Raw genomic sequence first — 20,494 nt, forward strand, 5'->3', positions numbered from 1 at the left:
AGAGACCGTAGTGCGGTTGCAACATCCTGCTCAGTCTGTCCACCAGGCAGTTGTCTTTCCCAGGCAGGTATGTGGCACAGTGGTCCATTCCTTGATAGCGAGCCCACTGCCACCTGACACAAGGGATAGGGATCCCATACCACCTGCTTGTTTACACAGAACATTGAAACCTGGTTGTCTGTTTGGATGAGAACACTTTGGTTCCATAGCCAACCTCTGAAAGCCTTTAGAGTATTCCAGATTGCCCTGAGCTCAAGGAGGTTGATGTGAAATGGAGTCTCCTGAGCAGATCACTGACCCTGGGTGTGAAGCTCAACTACATCAGCTCCCCATCCCAAGCAGGATGAATCAGTTAGCAACACATTTCGAGGTGGTAGAATTTGGAATGGTAGTCCCAGAGTCAAACTGGATCGAACTGTCCACCAGAGAAGGTCGTGAGCCATCACTGGGGTAATCTGGATTACATCTGCTAAATTCCCAGTCACCTGAGACCACTGGGAAGCTAGAGTCCACTGGGCCGCTCTCAAGTGGCCCTGTGTCATGGAGGTTACCTTTTCTCCAACATTCCTCGCCCGATTGGCAGCGGACGTGGTGTTGGGCTACTACTCTCACCCTCTTTTAGATTTCAACCTCTTCTTCCACTTCAGTCTCATTGCTTTCTTCCTTCAAAGTCCATTCCATCCATCTATTCACTCCTCTACCTCTCCAAGTAGCAGTCATTTATTGACCCCCTTATAAGCCCCTTTCATCCTTTCTCACTGACTTTGACTCCTGGCTTTCCTTCTTTCTTAAACCTTCATCTCCTTCCCTAATTCTTGGGGATTTTAACATTCATGCTAAAGATCCCTCCTACTCTTATGCTTCTCAGTTTCTCGCTTCAACATCCTCTTTCAATCTTCAACTGTGCTCCACTACTCACCAGAATGGCCACTATCTTGACCTTGTCTTCTTCTTCAACTGCACACTCTCCAGTTTCTGCGCCTCAGTTCTTCCCTTCTCTGACCATCATCTGATAATTTTCACACTTAAACACCCCCCCCCCCCCCCCCAGTTCTGTCCAATCTCAACCAATACATTTAAGAATCTTCAGGCTACTGACTCTTCTATTCTCTCCTTCGGGGTTTCAACCACTATGTTATCCAAGTTGGTCAATGAGGCTGTCTCTTCCTATAATACTATTCTTTCCTCCGCCCTGGATACTCTCGCTCCTCCCATTCCCTGTTCTGTAACGTGAACCAAACCCCAGTCTTGACTGACCTCTGACTTCTAGAATCCACTACCTTCGTTCCTGTGCCCGATCTGCCGAACACCTTTGGCTGAAATCCCATGCTGACTTCATAAATTTCAAATTCTTGCTAACCTTATTCCAGTCTGCTCTTTCACTTGCCAAACAGGACTACTACATCCAGGTAACAAACTCTCTTGGCTCAAACCCTCGATGTCTCTTTGCCACACTAAACTCTCTCCTCAAAGTGCTTTCACCTCCAACTCCCCCTTCACTTTCTCTCCAGACTCTGGCTGAGTACTTTCATCATAAGGTTCATTAGATTAACCTTGAGTTCTCAACCAAGTCACCTCCACCTTCTGTCAACCCTCCTTCAACCCGTCTCCTTTTCTTCCTTTTCTGAAATCACTGAGGAGGAAACTGTACATTTCCTCCTCCAAACTGACTACCTGTTCCTCTGATCCTAACACTATCTGTCCTACTGTCATCCCTTCTATCCATCATATCCTAAATCTTTCACTTTCCACTGCAACTGTTCCTGATGCCTTCAAATGTGCCGTAGTTAAACCACTCCTCAAAAACCCTTCATTGGACCCTACCTGTGCTTCCAGCTACTGCCCCATCTGCCTCCTCCTGTTCCTATCCTTCTCTATCTATTTGCTGGTTTTGACACTGTTGAACACCGCCTATTCCTTGATAAGCTGTCCTCACTTGGATTTCAGGGCTCTGTTTTTTCCCGGTTTTCGTCTTATCTCTCCGATCACACTTTTGGTGTACACTCTGGTGGATCCTCCTCCACTTCTATCCCACTATCAGTTGGGGTAACTCAGGGCTCTGTCTTGGGACCTCGTCTTTTCTCCACTTATACTTCTTCCCTTGGTGCTCTGATCTCATCCCATGGTTTTCAGTATCATCTTTATGCAGATGACCCCCAGACCGACCTATCCACACCAGAAAGAGAGGCTTGGCAGCAGGAACACCAGGGCGAGGCCTGGCTGCAAGAACACCAAAGCAAGGCTGGAATGCTGGAACATCAGAACAGGACTGGAATGATCTCTGGAACACATTTGGGAAACAGGGAGAAGACAGTCCACAGCAGCCACAGGGCCTGGTCACTAAGAGGAGAGGTGAGTGTAGGCATGGCAGCCACTACCGTGACACTCCATTTCCAACTTAAATGGGATGGCAGCTGCCATCTCTCTCACAAAACCTGAGACAGTCCCTTAGGTGGGAATTTTCATCTCTCTTGACATGAAGAGGGACCAGAGAGTAGTTCATACTATTCCTCCTCTGAGAAATAATGTATATCCTCCTCTGAATCCCAGGAGCAGTCCCAATCAGACTCCTCAGCATAGTCAGTCAGCTGCTAGAGTCTGTGCCTGATAGGGCGTGGTGGAACTATGTGCACTCCCTAAAGGGCACTGAGGCTCAGTCCTGCCTTTCGACACCAGGGAAGCTTCCTCCCCCAATGCTGAAGGGAGTCCCGAGTGCCTCGACTTCAACACCCACTGAGGTGCTGGTGTCGAGGATCTCCGCCCAGGCATCAGTGGTTCCACAGAGAGAGGTTGGGGCTGATCCGCCAGTAGAGCAAGCGCCCTTGATGCCAAAGTGGTCTGCATCTGCAGTATCTGTGCCAGCTCCTCTCTGAGCATAGCCTGGAACCGCTAATTGAAGGCGGGGGCATCAGCAAAGGCAGGGGCACCAGTAGGGTGGCAGTCGAAGAAGGCGTCCGTGTCGAATCAGAAGCTGGGACCTGACTGCATAGAGACTGGCACACCAACATCTCTTTCACAGAAGGAAAGTGTTTCTCTCAGTGTGGGCATTTCTCGGGTACTGGTGTATCTGATGCCTCGGCGCTCCCAGTACCATGCATCGAGGAAGACCAATGCTTGTGATTCTTCAGCTTCCCCAGAGGTACTGCAAAGCGTCCCTCAGTGCACACGAGTATGAAACCAAACCCTAGAGCACTCTTGGTGTCGGGTCTGATGTTGGCCAATCTTGGGGCCTACTATCAGTGCCTGATGTTGAGAGGTGGAGGTATTCTCACATCTGGATAACATCCTGCGATGGGAGCTGTAGAAATTCCTAGCAGTGTCCCACCACGTATGCATTGGTGCCTTCCTGCCTGATGTACAAATTCGGGTCCCTTAGTCACTATAAAAAGCTAAAGAATTCAACTCCAAGGGGAAGTGGGAGGGTATGTGAGAATACTTGGCCTGCTGTCCTCAGGAACACCTGCTACAGGTGAATAACTTTGCTTTCTCTGAGGACAAGCAGACTGTTGTATTCTCACATCTGGTAATCCCTAGCTACCAGGCTCAACAAAAACAACAATGCTAAAACAACAGGGACTAGAAACAATTTATGCACTAGTTGTGGAGGTGCAGCCCAGAACAGAACAATTTAGGCCGGGAGGGGAGGGGCTGGACTCTAGACACCAAACAAATTCTGCAAGACTGCCTGACCGAACTGGTAGTCATATTGGGCATTTATTTATTTTCAAACTTTATATCACGCTTTATCACAAAGCGGGTTACAATAAAAACATTCATAAAATCATAAACAAAAATACAATAATATCATTCAAGAATAATACAAGCTCTAGGGAGAAACACCAGAAAAATCCAAGATTATTCATCCATTAAAGCTTTCATAAAATAATATGTCTTCAAGTATTTTTAAATTGTTTTCTGTTTGAACAAAGTCTTAAATGACCAGGTAGATGATTCCATAAATTTGCTCCTGCAATGGAAAAGGCTCATAAGTACATAAGTATACTGGGAAAGACCAAAGGTCCATCGAGCCCAGCATCCTGTTTCCAACAGTGGCCAATCCAGGTCACAAATACCTGGCAAGATCCCAAAAATGTACAAAACATTTTATACTGCTTATCCCAGAAATAGTGGATTTTCCCCAAGTCCATTTAATAACAGTCTACGGACTTTTCCTTTAGGAAGCCGTCCAAACCTTTTTTAAACTCCGCTAAGCTACCCGCCTTTATCACATTCTCTGGCAACGAATTCCAGAGTTTAATTACATGTTGAGTGAAGAAAAATTTTCTCCGATTCGTTTTAAATTTACTACATTGTAGGTTCATCGCATGTCGCCTAGTCCTAGTATTTTTGGAAAGAGTGAACAGACGCTTCACATCTACCCGTTCAACTTCACTCATTATTTTATAGACCTCTATCATATCTCTCCTCAACCGCCTTTTCGCCAAGCTGAAGAGCCCTAGCCGCTTTAGCCTTTCCTCATAGGGAAGTCGTCCCATCCCCTTTATCATTTTCGTCACCCTTCTCTGCACCTTTTCTAATTCCACTATATCTTTTTTGAGATGCGGCGACCAGAACTGAACACAATATTCGAGGTGCGGTCGCACCATGGAGCGCTACGAAGACATTATAACATCCTCATTTTTGTTTTCCATTCCTTTCCTAATAATACCTAACATTCTATTTGCTTTCTTAGCCACAGCAGCACACTGAGCAGAAGGTTTCAACGTATCATCAACGACAACACCTAGATCCCTTTCTTGGTCATGCCTAGGTATAAAGAATTGCAAAAATCCAATCTTGTTATTACCAGGCTCTACAATATTGTTTGAAAATCACAGGCCAATATCATACCTTTCAACTTGCTAAGAACAGAAAGTAAGTTGTAATGTTACATGATCCACTTGTTTTTGCATAACCAATTCTGAATCTAACATTACTCCTAAATTAAGAAGGAATAGTTTTACCTTCAAATCCATTCCTTGATATCTCAAAATAGGAGGCAATGAGGGATCTCTGTGCCTACCAACATAATGGACTTCTGTTTTTGGAAACCAGTTCTCAGACTTTCTACATGATGTTCTACTACAGGAGGTTGAGATCGTCCCTCCTTTGTATGGTTATTGCTCACTGTTCTGGGGCGTTTGTTCGCTGTGAGGAAAGTTTATGTTATTCTACTTTCATGGTTCACTCTGCTTTGGAAATCTCAAATACTGAAGGCAGTTGGGGCTAGCCGTCCAAGGGTCACTGTGGTTTTTCAGTGTTCTCTATCTCCACCTGCTGGTAGGCGGATACAACCCATCAGTTAATGGAGTCATCTGCTGCTGATGACAAGGAAACAACCTTTTTTGACACAAGCTAGTCCAAGAATATATTTTCAATACATATTTTTAATAGGTATGCTCCCTATACCAGCATTCATACCATCTGACCAGTGTATACACACATCTTTTATTCATGCACATCTTTAATGTCACCTGGTAACAAATCATTTTCCCCTCTGCTTGGCGCCTTTTATGTATTTGATGACGTTACTACCATTTCTATACACATAGTTCATCACTTGGTTGTAAAACAATTTGTACTTTACAGCGCTATTTTTTCCACTGCTCTCCGAGCTAGTATTCACAGCTTTCTCTTTTAGTAGCATGATACCTCACATTTTTCTCGCAGCACTCCATTTAATGCACAATCTGTTCAATATCCACCCCTAAACACTACAACTCATAGCAGCGTCTAGGAGGACTATTTCTCCTATTTTCAAACATTCCTACACCTTGTTTACTCCACAGCCATTGATAGTATATAGCTGCTATACTATGTCTTATACAATACCTAAGAACATAATAGCCATCAATAGTGATTGTAGTTCTGTATTCTATTCACAGAGTTTTACTTCATTTGTTAATTTTATGTTTTTGTATTCTATTCACACAGTTTTACTTCATTTGTTAATTTTATGTTTTCACTTAGATTTCATAGAAGTTCCACAGCCAGGATTTTGTTTTTACTCTTGAGTTAAGCTTCTCCCGCCAAAACACAAGCGGTACATTATGCTTTATTTATACTTTATCTATATGTGTATACATACACTTTTATTTATAGCAACTTTTTTCTTAATTATTGTTTTTTTTACTTAATATACTTTCCGTGCTCCATATGTTTTTATATGTCACTGTGTCCATACATACAGTCTTATCTTTAATTATTTATTTTTTTTACTTTAGATGTTTTAAACTTCCCATGTTTTATATTTTATATCATAAATATTCCTTCATCCATACACTAGAAATTTATTTTCCTGCAATATACATATATCCAATTATTATGGAATCCTTACGGTCGATGTATGTTTTTTCTTTTATCAACAATCAAGTATATTTTTATTTGAACACTAGTGGAACCCAGCCCGTTTCCTCAACAATGAAATGGGCCCTAGGAAGGCTCTCTTGTAAGCGATTTTTTGTCTCTCCCCTGCCCTCCATGTCCAGCAATTCTTCCCTTCCCTCCCCTCCCATCCCCTCCATGTCCAGCGATTCTCCTCTTCCCTGCCCTCCCATCCGTGTCCCGTGATTCTCTTCTATCCTGTCCTCTCCTCCCATCCCATCCATGTCCATTGATTCTGCTCTGCTCTGCCTTGCCGTCCCCTCGATGTGCCACGATTCTCTCTTCCTTTGTACCTCATCGTTTTCTGGCTGGCTTGGCTGGCTTTCCTTCCATTGGTAACATCCTGACGTCAGCTCGCCTCCAGCATTCCCTTCCCTCTCACTGTTCCGCCCTTTGACGTCATTACGTTTTGACGCAAGGGCGGGGCAGTGAGGGGGAATGGAATGCTGGACGCTGGCTGACATCATAAGATGTTACAAACCCAGGCAGCCAGAGAGCGATGGAACGTTGGAGGTGCAAATTATTATATAGGATATGTTTTCCATGTTCCACTCCAAGTTTTTAAAATTATCTGATTCATTACTTGACAATATGATTGCATGTATGCTGTATTTACTTATTATTTACGTTCATATTTATTTTATGCAGATACACTTGACCCCTGAGGCAGGCCTTTGGGCCAAAACATGGCTGTGTTGGGTAAATTTTTTGCTGTTCACAATAAAGATTTCTTCACATCCTCTTCGAGTTTACCTCATTTTTTTGTTCACCGTTCATGAGGTTTCTCCTACGTTTGTACTAGATGCAATGGAAGGTTAAATAACTTGCCGAAAATCGTAAGCAGTATCAATGAGACTTGAACCTGTCTTCCTTAGTTTTCAGCCTGCTGCTCTAACCACTAGGCTATTGCTTCTCTCTATCACTGGAATGTTTTTATGATTTATGAGCCTAGTATTGCCATCTTTTGCTTATTGTGTCCCAAAGTAAGAAAACATTTAGTGTGTGAAAGCTAGTTAAAAGTGTATTAAATCCAATAAAAGGTATCACCTCATATCCTTTCGTTTTGTTGTTGTTATTTATTAATCTCTATTACTCCATTTAAATGCACAGAAATAAAACTACACTGCTTCATTTATACTAGAGAAGGTACACTAAGTAAGAGAATAGGTATGGTGCAGCTTACCTGAAGAAACATTATTTCACGAAATGTTCTCTAGAAATTAAAATGAAAATATTTAATAAAACAAACATAACAGATAATATTCTACATACAGTATGAACACAACACAATATTATTTGAATGTTCTAATTGTTTGCTTATTAGATATTCCATCACTATTATGCTTACATCGTATTATATCTCTTTTATTTGAATTGCAGTGCTGTTAAATGTGTATATTTTTGATCCTGTTTCATGGTAGTATTTATTAGGTTTCAATTTGCTGTAGATAACAACCATGGGAAGTACAAAAAACTCTATATACCCTTGGTCTTCACTTCCAGTCCTCGAGGGCCACCAACAGGCCAGGTTTTCGTGATTTCATCAGCTGTTCATAGATGTTTAATATTAGCTTTAAATTCTCATGTTTTTACACAAAATTCTGAATGATGAATGTCGAAGCTATTTGATAGATCATATAGATTTATCTCTAAAACTAGAGACAGAAGAAAGTGTCACAATTCACTTTCTGTTTTTCCATCTATTAAGGATGTAAAGAGATTTGATAGACTTTTAGCAGTTCAAACATCTAGGCTTTGGAGTGATATTTATATTTGTTTTACTATAGAGTCATTCTACTCTCAATTTAAGAAAGAAATGTGAAAACCATCTTTTTAACAAATTTTTTTTTTTAATTAGTTTGATTTCAGTTATTTAGGTTTGTATTATTTTAACCAAGATAGTCTTTTTTTTTTTTTTTACTTATTGTAAACTGCGAAGAACCTGGTGGATTCAGCAGTATACTGTACATTGCAACTGTAATATCCATAATGAATATGCATGAGCAAGATTTGCAAGCCTAAGCAAATCTCTGTCATTCATATTCATTACAAATAGGCTCGCCTGTTGGTAGCCCTCAAGGACCAGAAGTGATGACTAAGGGAGTCTCAACCCAGTCCTTGGGACACACCTACCAGCTTATAATCGAAAGAGAAAAACGCCTATATTGCGACCCAAATTGGGAGATGGGCGTCTTTCTCCCGTGGGCGCACAAATCGGTATAATCGAAAGCCGATTTTGGGCGTTTCCAACTGCAATCCGTCGCGGAAACGGGTAAAGTTGACGGGGGCGTGTTGGAGGCGTGGTGAAGGCGGAACTGGGTCGTGGTTATTGGCCGAGGAGAGATGGGCGTCTTTAGCTGATAATCGAAAAAAAAGGCGTTTTTACCGCGATTTTGGGTCACTTTTTTTGGACCCTTTTTTTCACGAACAGGTCCCAGAAAAGTGCCCCAACTGACCAGATGACCACTGGAGGGAATCGGGGATGACCTCCCCGGACTCCCCCAGTAGTCACTAACCCCCTCCCACCAAAAAAACCCACTTTACAAACTTTTTTTCCAGTCTCTATGCCAGCCTCAAATGCTGTACCCACCTCCATGACAGCAGAATGTGTTCTATCCTGTGACAGCCTTTCCCTGGTTCTGATGTGGCTCTCAGGTGAGTGTGACACCTTTTCTGTTAATGGCACTGCAGAGTCACATCAGCAATGCATTGTGGTGAGTGTAGGGTATTGGGCTCCGTGATTCCACTAGCTTGTGGCAAATGCTCACGATGTTGGTAGTTGATAGGCTCTACTCCCATGGTGCTTTTCCCCCTTCTTACTGGGTCAGAGTGTGCCCTGTTTTGTTTCCGGTAGTCCATGAGGTAGTGGCCATTTTGTAAGCCAGTTTTAGATCCCTTTCACGTGTTAGCCACGCTACAGAACTTAGTTCTTACCTTGAATGTGGCTGAAAGAGGGCATTGTACAGCATTCTGCCAGCTCTGACCTACTGCTCATCTCAGTACCAGGGAGAGTCGTTGCCAGTGGGGCACAACCTCTGATCTGCAGTTAACTGTGAGTAAGCGTGCTTATTCCAATAAAGGACGTTTTCGGAGAGATTAGTCTTCAGGTGTCAACTGGTGTGCCAATGTTATATAGCAGCAACAAGTCCTAGAGGCCTGCGTGTATGCAGGTCCCTGGAGCACTTTTAGTGGGTACCGCAGTGCACTTCAGCCAGGCGGACCCAGGCCCATCCCCCCCCCCCTACCTGTAACACTTGTGCTGGTAAATGGGAGGTCTGCAAAACCCACTGTACCTACACGTAGGTGCCCCCTTCACCCCTAAGAGCTATGGTAGTGTTGTACATTTGTGGGTAGTGGGTTTTGGGGGAGGGGGGTTGGGGGCTTAGCACCCATGGTAAGGGAGCTATGCATGTGGGAGCGTTGTCTGAAGTCCACCGCACTGACCTCTAGGGTGCCCAGTTGGTGTCCTGGCATGTCAGGGGGGCGAGTGTACTACGAATCGTGGCCCCTCCCACGACCAAATGGCTTGGATTAGGACATTTTTGAGCTGGGTGTTTTTAGTTTCCATTATCGCTAAAAAAAACACACGCCCAGCTGAAAAGGGAAAATTAGGTTCTTACCTTGGTAATTTTCTTTCCTTTAGTCATAGCAGATGAAACCATTACGTATGGGTTGTGTCCATCAACCAGCAGGGGGAGATAGAGAGCACTCAACTTTTCACAGTGCCTCATGGCCAGCCAGCTCCACTGCCTCTTCAGTATTTGAAGCTTCCAAAGCAGTATGGCAAACCGCAATGGGAATAAAATGAACTTTCCTCACAGCGAACGATGGCCCCTTAACAAGGGCATGAACTCAAAAGGAGGGAATGAACACATCCTCCTGGAGGGAATAAACTCGTCCTCCTTATTGTATAACTGGAGGGGATACACGCAACCTCCTAGAGGGAATAAACTCATCCTCCAAAACATGAACTGGAGGGAATGGACTCATCCTCCTATAAGTGAACATGAATCCTGAAGACTGTTTTCCAACTTTCTCCCAAGGAAGGAACTTCAGTAAACAAGAACAGAACCTGAAACAGATTCACAGCATACAGACAATCATACAGGGATGGCTCATGGCTTCATCTGCTATGGCTAAAGGAAAGAAAATTACCAAGGTAAGAACCTAATTTTCCCTTCCTTGTCATCAAGCAGATGAAGCCATTACGTATGGGATGTAACAAAGCAATCCCTATATAGGGTGGGAACAGGTCACACCACGCGCTAACACTTGTGCTCCAAAACGCACATCTCTCCTAGCAGCCACATCCAGCCTGTAATGTCGGGCAAAAGAGAGCTTAGAAGCCCATGTTGCTGCACTGCATATCTCTTGACGAGAGAGTGCTCCAGTTTCAGCCCAAGAGGAAGAAATCGCTCTGGTAGAATGCGCCTTAAAGGCTACAGGCGGAGACCGGCCGGCAAGCAGATAAGCTGAAAAGATAGTTTCTTTGAGCCAGCGGGCAATAGTGGCTTTAGACGCTGGAGACCCTCTGCGAGGACCTGATAGCAAAACAAACAGATGATCATAGATCCTGAAAGAGATAGTAACTCGCAGATACTGCAGCAGAGTCCTGCGCACATCCAACAGGTGCAACTGCCCAAAAGATTCTGGAAACTCCTCCTTATCAAAGGAGGGCAAGAAAACAGGCTGGTTTAGGTGACACGCTGAAACCACCTTAGGCATGAAGGAAGGCACGGTCCGAACCGTGACCCCGGACTCTGAGACTTGCAGAAATGGGTCTCTACAGGACAGCGCCTGGAGCTCTGACACCCGTCTCGCCGAAGTGATGGCCACGAGAAAAACGGCCTTTAGTGTCAAATCTTTCTCCGATGCTCGCCGAAGCGGCTCAAAAGAAGAAGCCTGCATGGCCTTCAAAACTAGCCCCAGGTTCCAAGCTGGACAGGGTGCTCGCATGGAAGGCCGGAGCCGAAGCACCCCACTAAGAAACCGTGCCACATTTGGATGAGCAGCTAAAGACACGCCTTCAACCTTACCACGAAGGGAGGCCAACGCTGCCACTTGCACCCGCAGGGAATTATAGGCCAAGTCTATTTGTACACCATCCTGCAAAAAGTCCAGAATCGGCGAGACAGGAGCCCGCATGGGTATGATCGCTTTTGAAGCACACCAAGACTCAAACTGGCGCCAAATCCTGGCATAAGCCACGGACGTGGAACGCTTGCGGGCCTGCAGGAGAGTGGAAATGACTGTGTTTGAATAGCCTTTGTCCCTCAATTGCGCCATCTCAATCGCCATGCCATGAGACCAAAGCGGCAGGCGTCCTCCATGGCTACCGGGCCCTGTGACAACAGGTTCGGTACCAGAGGTAAAGGAAGGGGAGCCTCCACTAGCATCTGTCGGAGGTCCACATACCAAGGCCTCCTGGGCCAGTCCGGGGCGATGAGGACCACTTCTCCTGGGTGCAGCCGAATCCGCAGGAGCACGCGCCCTATCAAGGGCCACGGAGGGACCACATATAGTAGGTCTGGAGGCCAGGGCTGAGTCAAGGCATCCAACCCTGCCGAGCAAGGATCTCTCCTTCTGCTGAAGAAGTACGGGACTTTGGCATTTGAACTTTTCGCCATAAGATCCATCATGGGCTTGCCCCATTTGGCACATATCTGCAGGAATACTTCGCCTGCTAGTTCCCATTCTGCTGGATCGATCTAATGCCTGCTTAGATAATCAGCTTGCACGTTGCTCTGACCTGCAATGTGAGCTGCCGACACAACCCTAAAAACTATGGACAATCTAAGCAACTTTTGCAAAGCTTTGAAGACACATCTCTTCAATAGAGCCTACAAAAAGAACCCTTAAAGACACAAATCACCACACAATCCACCCAATCATATAAATACACCTCCTTCACCACCCTATCTAATACCCCCTACGCTATCTTCGGCTTATCACAGAATGTATCTTCTAATATCTTCAGCTTACCACCGAACGTATCTAATATCCTCTCATGTCTATGTCATAACAATACTCTGTAAGCCACATTGAGCCTGCAAATAGGTGGGAAAATGCGGGGTACAAATGCAATAAATAATAATAATAATAATAAACTGAAGATGCAGCTCGGCCCAGTGGAAAATGTGTTCGGCCTGCGCGGCCAGTGCTCTGCACTGAGTGCCGCCTTGTCGATTTATGTAGGCCACTGCTGTCTTGTTGTCCGACATCACTCTGACAGCCAATCCTTCCAGGGTCACTTGAAAGGCCAGAAGCGCCTGAAACACCGCTTTCAACTCCAGGCGGTTGATGGACCACTCCGACTCCTTGGGTGTCCATAGACCCTGGGCATGCTTCCCCTTGCAATGTGCACCCCAGCCCTTCAGGCTGGCATCTGTCACTACTAGATATCAATCGGGGAGCGCCAGCAGCATTCCTCGCCGCAGCATGCTGTCTGAGAGCCACCGCTCCATGCTGAGTTGGGCCGCAGGGAGCCAAGAAAGTCTGCATTGATAATCCTGAGAAACTGGAGAACATCTTTAAAGTAGGAAATACTGTAGAGGTCTCAGGTGCGCTCTCGCCCAGGGCACCACTTCCAATGTGGCTGTCATCGATCCCAGCAGCTGGACAATGTCCCAAGCTCGCGGGCGGGGCATCCTCAGGAGCAGACGGATCTGATTCTGAAGCTTGCACCGCCTTAGCTCGGCTAGGTATACATAGCCCGAGTCTGTGTCGAACCTGGCCCCCAAATATTCTAGAGACTGCGAGGGGGTCAGGTGACTTTTGGCCATATTGACGACCCAGCCTAGAGGTTGAAGTACTGAGACCACTCTGGCTGTAGCTTGATAGCTCTCTGTTACAGAGTCTGCTCTGATGAGCCAGTCATCTAGGTACGGGTGAACCCTAATACCTTCTTGCCTGAGCAAAGCAGCTACTACCACCATTACCTTCGAAAAGGTTCAGGGAGCTGTGGCGAGGCCAAAAGGCAAGGCCTGGAACTGGAAATGTTTTCCCAACACCGCAAACCTCAGAAACTTCTGGTGCGGGGGCCAAATTGGTACGTGCAAGTAAGCTTCTTTCAGGTCTAGAGACGTGAGAAACTCTCCTGGCTGTACCGCAGCAATGACTGAGCGCAGGGTTTCCATGTGGAAATGCCGCACTCTCAGGGACTTGTTTAATTCTTTTAAGTCCAGAATAGGGCGAAAAGACCCACCTTTTCGCGGCACCACAAAGTAGATGGAGTATCGGCCGTAGCCGTGTTCGGCGGGAGGTACCGGGGACACGGCCCCTAACTGAATCAAACCTTGCAAAGTCTCCTCTACCGCCGCCCGTTTGGCGGCAGAACCGCATCAGGACTCCACAAACATGTCTCTTACTGGGGCGTTGAATTCTATTCTGTAGCCATCTCTGATCAGGTCCAGAACCCACTGATCTGAGGAAATATTGGCCCACTCCTCGGCAAAGAGGGAAAGACGTCCTCCGATGACAGGAAGCGAGGAGGGGGCCGGCGCACCATCATTGAGAAGGTCGCCCCTGAACTCCAGGCCTAGAGCCGGTGGCTGCGGAACACCTGTCCGAGCAAAAGGAGTTCCTCTGCTGAAAAACGGGCACGAGAAGTGAACCCAGCAGAACGTCCCGGGCGGTACCTTCTAGCTTCACAGAAGCGAGGTCTATAAGAGGAGTGGACCGCCTGGCCCTTGGAGGAAGGCCTCGGCCTATCTTCAGGCAAGCGCTCCAGGCCTTTAACAATTTTTTTTTTCCAACTCCTCACCAAATAGGAGAACGCCTTGAAAGGGCAACTTCACCAACCTTTGCTTAGAGGCCATGTCCGCTGCCCAATGTCGTAGCCAAATAAGACGGCGAGCCGCCACTGTTACTGCCATTTGTTTAGCCGAAGCTCTGACAATATCATAAAAGGCACCAGCCAAAAAGGACAAGGCCGAATCCAGCCGCGGAGCCACATCCGAGAAGGGCTCAACTCCATCTCCGGGCTGTTCCACTGCCTGTTGCAACCATGCCAGGCAGGCTCTAGCAGCATAACTGCATGCAGACGCCCGAACAGTAAGACCTGCAATTTCAAAGGACCGTTTAAGTGCTGCTTCCAGCCTACGGTCTTGTATATCCTTCAGGGCAACTCCTCCTTCCACAGGGAGGGTAGGTCTCTTTGTCACCGCAGTGACTAGGGCATCTACTTTAGGCATTGCAAAGCGAGCCAAATGCTCCTCATGCAGAGGGTATAATTGCCCCATAGACCTGGAAACTTTCAAATGTCCCTCGGGGTCAGCCCACTGAGCGGAAATAAGCTCTTGGATGGAGTCATGCAAAGGAAAGGCTCGAGCAGGCTTCTTGGTACTAGCCATCCTAGGATTCACAGAGGAGGCCGTGCCACTGTCAGGCTCTTCAATAGAAAGGACCTGTAGGGCATCTGAAATAAGCGCTGGCAGCTCAGCACGGTGTAAAATCCTCACCGCGGAGGGATCATCCAGATCCTGTGGTAATTCTGCACCTGACTCTGGCTCCTCAGACCCCGAAGGCCTGCCAGAACTCTCTGAATCCTCACAGCCCGACCACGGGGGGGGGGGGGAAGGAGGTGCACCACAATCTGAAGGGGAATTAGCCCCGCTACGCTTTTCTTTATGCCAATTATCAGGGAAAATAGCCTCAGCGGGCAGTCCCAGGCCAGAATCCACCGGGGGGGGGGGGGGGGGGGGGGGGGGACAATAGAAGGGGCCTCAGACGACCCTTGAGGGAGAGCTCTTTTCAGCATGTATGCTTTATGCAATAATAACACAAAATCAGGGGAGAAAAACTCGCCCTGGGCACCCAGATCCCGTCCGGAGCTAGCCGCTCCCTGAATAGCCTCAATTCGAGGTGTCCCCCCCCCCCCCCCCCCCCCCCGGGCGGAGAATTCAAAATGGCGTCCGCTGCCAGCTCTGAGCGGGAAGAATCTTCGCTCGCCATGCTCGGGCCGGCTCTTACACCTGTACAGCATGATTTACAGAGCCCCGCTGCTGATTTGCGCTTGCCACACTGGGAACAGCGCTTTACATTCTCTACAGCCATCGCCGAAAACGTCGGGAAAATTCAAAATGGCGGTTTCACGCCAAAAACGCCCTGATTGCGGGCCCACCCTAGAGGAGTTAGAAAACACTCTTACCTTACCGGACCGAGTATCACAGCTCCAGTCCCATAGAAGAATCAAAGGAAAACCTCTGTTCCAGTTTTTTTTTGTTTTTTTTTAAACGCTGTGAGGAAAGCACAGGTAATAAGAACTCTGGAGGCTCAGATGAGTGGGAAAGGCAGGGAAAGGCGAACCAATGTGCCTGCATCCACTGAGTGGGAAAGGACAGGGAAAAGCAAACTAATATGTCCACATCCACGGGGGCATGGGTAAGGCAGGGAAAGGGCTAACCTATGTGCCTTCAAAGTGAAGCTGCTATAGCCTCTAACACCCCGGCTAACAACTGGCAAGCCAGGAGCCACCCCCAGGCAGATTTTTGATGGAGCTCGAAGAAGCTGCAGCCACCCTGCTTGGGGAGATAGAGAATACCGAAGAGGCAGTGGAGCTGGCTGGCCATGAGGCACTGTGAAAAGTTGAGTGCTCTCTATCTCCCCCTGCTGGTTGATGGACACAACCCATACGTAATGGCTTCATCTGCTTGATGACAAGGAAACGTCCATTTTTTTGAAAATACGGTCTGTCCCGCCTCTTCACGTACCCGTTTTCAGACATAGACGCCCATGGAGATAGGCGTTCGTGTTCAATTATGCCCCTCCTAGCCAGTCAGGTTTTCAGGATAGCACAATGAATATGCATGAGATAGATTTTCATACAGTGGAGATAGGTTTCTCATGCAAATTCATTGTGGATATCCTGAAAACCTGACTGGTTAAGTGTGTCCTGAGGACTGGTTTACATAAGAACATAAGTGTTGCCATACTGGGACAGACTGAATGTCCATCAAGTCCAGTATCCTATTTCCAACAGTGGCCAATCCAGGTTACAAGTACCTGGCAAGATCCCAAAATAGTACATTTTATGCTGCATATCCTAGAAATAAGCAGTGGATTTTTTTTTCCAAGTCCATCTTAATTATGGCTTATGGACTTTTCTTTTAGGAAGTAAGCCAAACCTTTTTAAAACCCTGCTAAGCTAAATGCTTTTATCACATTATCTGGCAACGAATTCCAGAGTTTACTTACACGTTGAGTGAAGAAATATTTTCCCCAGCTTGTTTTAAATTTACTACTTAAAAGCTTCTCTGCGTGCCCCCCCTAGTCCTAATATTTTTGGAAAGAGTAAACAAACAATTCACATCCACACATTCCATTCCACTCATTATTTTATAGACCTCTATCATATCTCCCCCCAGCCATCTCTTTTCCAAGCTGAAGAGTCCTAGCCACCTTAGACTTTCCTCATAGGGAAGTTGTCCCATCCCCTTTATCATTTTCATCGCCCTTCTCAGTGCCTTTTCTAATTCCACTATATCATTTGAGATGCGGTGACCAGAAGTGCACACAGTATCTGAGGTACGGTCGCACCATGGAGTGATAAAAGGCATTATAACATTCTCAGTTCTGCTTTCCATTCCTTTCCTAATAATACCTAACATTCTATTTGCTCTCTTAGCTGCCACTGAACATTGAGCAGCAGGTTTCAAAGTATTATCAACGATAACACCTAGATCCTTTTCCTGGACAGTGACTCCTGATATGGAACCTTGCATCACATAGCTATAGTTTGGGTTCCTCTTTCCCACATGCATCACTTTGCACTTGCTCACATTAAATGTCATCTTCCATTTGGATGGCCAGTCTCCCAGTTTCGTAAGCTCCTCTTGCAATTTTTCATAATCCTCTTGAAATTTAACAACTTTGAATAACTTTGTCTCATCGGCAAATTTAATTACCTCACTAGTTATTCCCATCTCTAGATCATTTATATTTTAACAGATTTAGTGCTTTTTAGCAGTAGCCCCAGCACAGACCATTGGGGAACCCCACTATTTACCCTTCTCCATTGAGAATACTGACCATTTAACTCTACTCTCGGTTTTCTATCTTTTAATCAGTTTTTAATTCAGAACAGGACATTGCCTCCTATCCAATGACTTTCTAATTTCTCTGGAGCCTTTCATGATGTACTTTTTCAAATGCCTTTTGAAAATCCACATACACAATATCAACCGGCTCATTTATACTGACCCTTCTCTCCCCCAGTCTCTGCATCTGTCTTGTTCCTAATGTTGACAAAGTAGGGTAATGAAAGTACAATAAAGTGCTGGCTTTCTAACACCCCACACATCTTGGAAAGTACAGACTTCTGTTCAATCTCCTCACCTGTGCATCTGTCCTGTTGCGAAAAGCATCAAAGATTTTCTTCACAGCAACAATTTCTCCAGTTCGACGATCAATTGCCTTCCAAACAATGCCATAGGCCTGAGAAAATAATGTATTCATAAATTAAACCTACGTATGAGAAGAAAATAGTCATGTTACACATACAACCTGGAAAAAGAAAGTAAACAGCGAGGCAACAGTGCTTGCCGACAATGCAAAATTATTTCAGATAACCAAAAGAAAAGCTGATGAACAGTTCCAAAGTGATTTAATAAAACAAAGACAGTGGACAATAAAGCACCAGACAAATTTAGATCTAATTACTCACCTTTCCCAATCCAAGCTTAATGCAAGTTACAATAAAATGTAGAAGCTTCAGAACAAAAAAGTAGGAAGTACTGAGAAAAGCCATCCAAATTTCTTATACATCATAAAGGCCTTTAGCTTAGCTGTTCAAATTTAGGAAAGAAAGCTTAAAGACACTGAGAATAGTTCTCTAGAACGAAGAAGTTTCACATAGAACAAATACCACATATCTATGCATTTAAGTGGATCAAAATTAATTCTTGGCAGAATCCCTCTTCACTCATGACATGAATTTTTATTTATTTTAAACTTATATTCTGATGAATCTTAGAAAGACTACAATGGATTACACCATAACATCTACAAAATCAAAATATACACACATAATTAGAAACATAAAAAATAAAAATATATAAAAACTTATCAGCAGATTGTTCCAACAGCTATTACTACTACTATTACTACTATTTAGCATTTCTATAGCGCTACAAAGCGTACACAGCGCTGCACAAACATAGAAGACAGTCCCTACTCAAAGAGCTTACAATCTAGTAGACAAAAAATAAAGCAAACAAATCAATTAATGTGTAGAGGAAGGAGGAGAGGAGGGTAGGTGGAGGCGAGTGGATACAAGTGGTTACGAGTCAAAAGCAATGTTAAAGAGGTGGGCTTTCAATCTAGATTTAAAGATGGTCAAGGATGGGGCAAGACGTAGGGGCTCAGGAAGTCTATTCCAGGCATAGGGCGCAGCAAGACAGAAGGAGCGAAGTCTGGAGTTGGCAGTAGCGGAGAAGGGAACAGATAAGAAGGATTTATCCAAGGAACGGAGTGCACGGGAAGGGGTGTAGGGAAGGACGAGTGTGGAGAGATACTGGGGAGCAGCAGAGTGAGTACATTTATAGGTACTCACAACAGCCAGGTCTTCTAGTACTTGTGAAAATGAACAGTCTTTTTCCATCCTCAAATTACATGGCAATGAGTTCCAAAGCATGAGACCCAGTACTGAAAAAGTTGACTTTTCTAATATGTGCTAATGAAATATTTATTAAAGGAAGGAACCAATCTGCAAAAATTTAACCTCTACAATTGTAAAGACCAACTTGGTGCATATAGAATTAACAAATCCTGTAAACATGTAGGACCATCACTAGCCAAAGTTTTAAAAATTAAAAGTTTAAACATAGATTTTTGAACTACAGGCAACCAATGCAAATTTGATAAAACCAGTGAATATGTTCAAAATATACTCTACAAGTAAACACACAGAAGTGTTCTGAACTGCAATGTATGTGCAACAGTACCAGGTAACCCCCAAACAAGTGCACTGCAATAATCCAGACTACTTAAAGCCAAGAATTATAGAACTGTATGAAAATCCTGAAGACCTAAATAACATACTGAAAACATGGTGTGGAAGGACACTAAACATAAAAACAGATCAATATTTAAACCCTGCAGTCAGTAGTTTTTTTTGTTTGTTTGTTTTTTTTAATAGCTCACTTATATCTAGCCCCCCATCCACAGAAATGGAGGCACTGAATATCAGTAACACACAATCCCCACCTCTATACCAATACCCAATGATATTCAGCCACTATCAATACACAAGATAAGCAGTTTAATTTAGGACAGCCCTTTTGCTCTCTGTTTCTCTGCACATATCCAGCAGACTGCTATAACCTATTTCTTGCTCTATAAAATAACCAAAATTCATCTCTCCCTTTCTGAACCAGGGGCGTAGCCACGGGTGGGCCTGGACGGGCCCAGGCCCACCCACTTTCCCTCCAGGCCCACCCATCCAAATCCTTCATCGCTGTCGCTGCCTTTTCTCCCGCGGCTTCCGGGAGGCAGCGATCAGCGTTACCTGTCAGTGCCTGCCCTGAAATTGTGCTTCTCTTCTCCCCAGGCTTCGCCCCGCTCGTTTCTTCGCTCGTTGCGCTGCGCTGCTATTCAAACAGGCAGCTCCGCTCCTCTCTGCCACGTCTATCCGGCCCTCTGATGCACTTCCTGTTTAGTAGGGCCGGATAGACGAGGCAGAGAGGAGCGGAGCTGCCTGTTTGAATAGCAGCGCGACGAGCGAAGAAACGAGCAGGGCGAAGCCTGGGGAGAAGAGAAGGTAAAATTATGTATCATACCTGATAATTTTCTTTCCATTAATCATAGCTGATCAATCCATAGACTGGTGGGTTGTGTCCATCTACCAGCAGGTGGAGATAGAGAGCAATCCTTTTGCCTCCCTATATGTGGTCATGTGCTGCCGGAAACTCCTCAGTATGTCGATATCAAAGCTCCATCCGCAGGACTCAGCACCTAGAGAATTACACCCACAAAGGGACACTCTGCCCAGCTCACCACCGCCGAAACGGGGGAGGGGAATTAACCCAGCTCATCCCCACACAAGTGGGGGAGGGGAATCCGTCCAGCTCATCCCCGTGGAGCGGGGGAGGGACACCACACCCGCCGATGCGGG

The 20,494-nt window shown here is 45.5% G+C and overlaps 1 protein-coding gene across 1 annotated transcript in view; it reads right to left on the reverse strand.

Annotated features, from left to right (window-relative positions):
• LOC115458845 (mitogen-activated protein kinase 15-like) overlaps positions 1-20,494 on the reverse strand; it is a gene marked incomplete at its 3' end in the record, with an annotated part of 180,960 nt that overhangs the window by 115,055 nt on the left and 45,411 nt on the right. Inside the window, exons 3-4 of the mRNA XM_030188672.1 lie at positions 17,719-17,817; positions 7,568-7,597 (exon numbers count right to left, since the gene is read on the reverse strand). Of these exons, the coding sequence (XP_030044532.1) occupies positions 7,568-7,597; positions 17,719-17,817 (129 nt within the window). The remainder of the gene's footprint in view (positions 1-7,567; positions 7,598-17,718; positions 17,818-20,494) is intronic.

The sequence above is a fragment of the Microcaecilia unicolor genome, unplaced genomic scaffold (assembly GCF_901765095.1).
Source record: "Microcaecilia unicolor unplaced genomic scaffold, aMicUni1.1, whole genome shotgun sequence".
Classification (NCBI taxonomy): domain Eukaryota; kingdom Metazoa; phylum Chordata; class Amphibia; order Gymnophiona; family Siphonopidae; genus Microcaecilia; species Microcaecilia unicolor.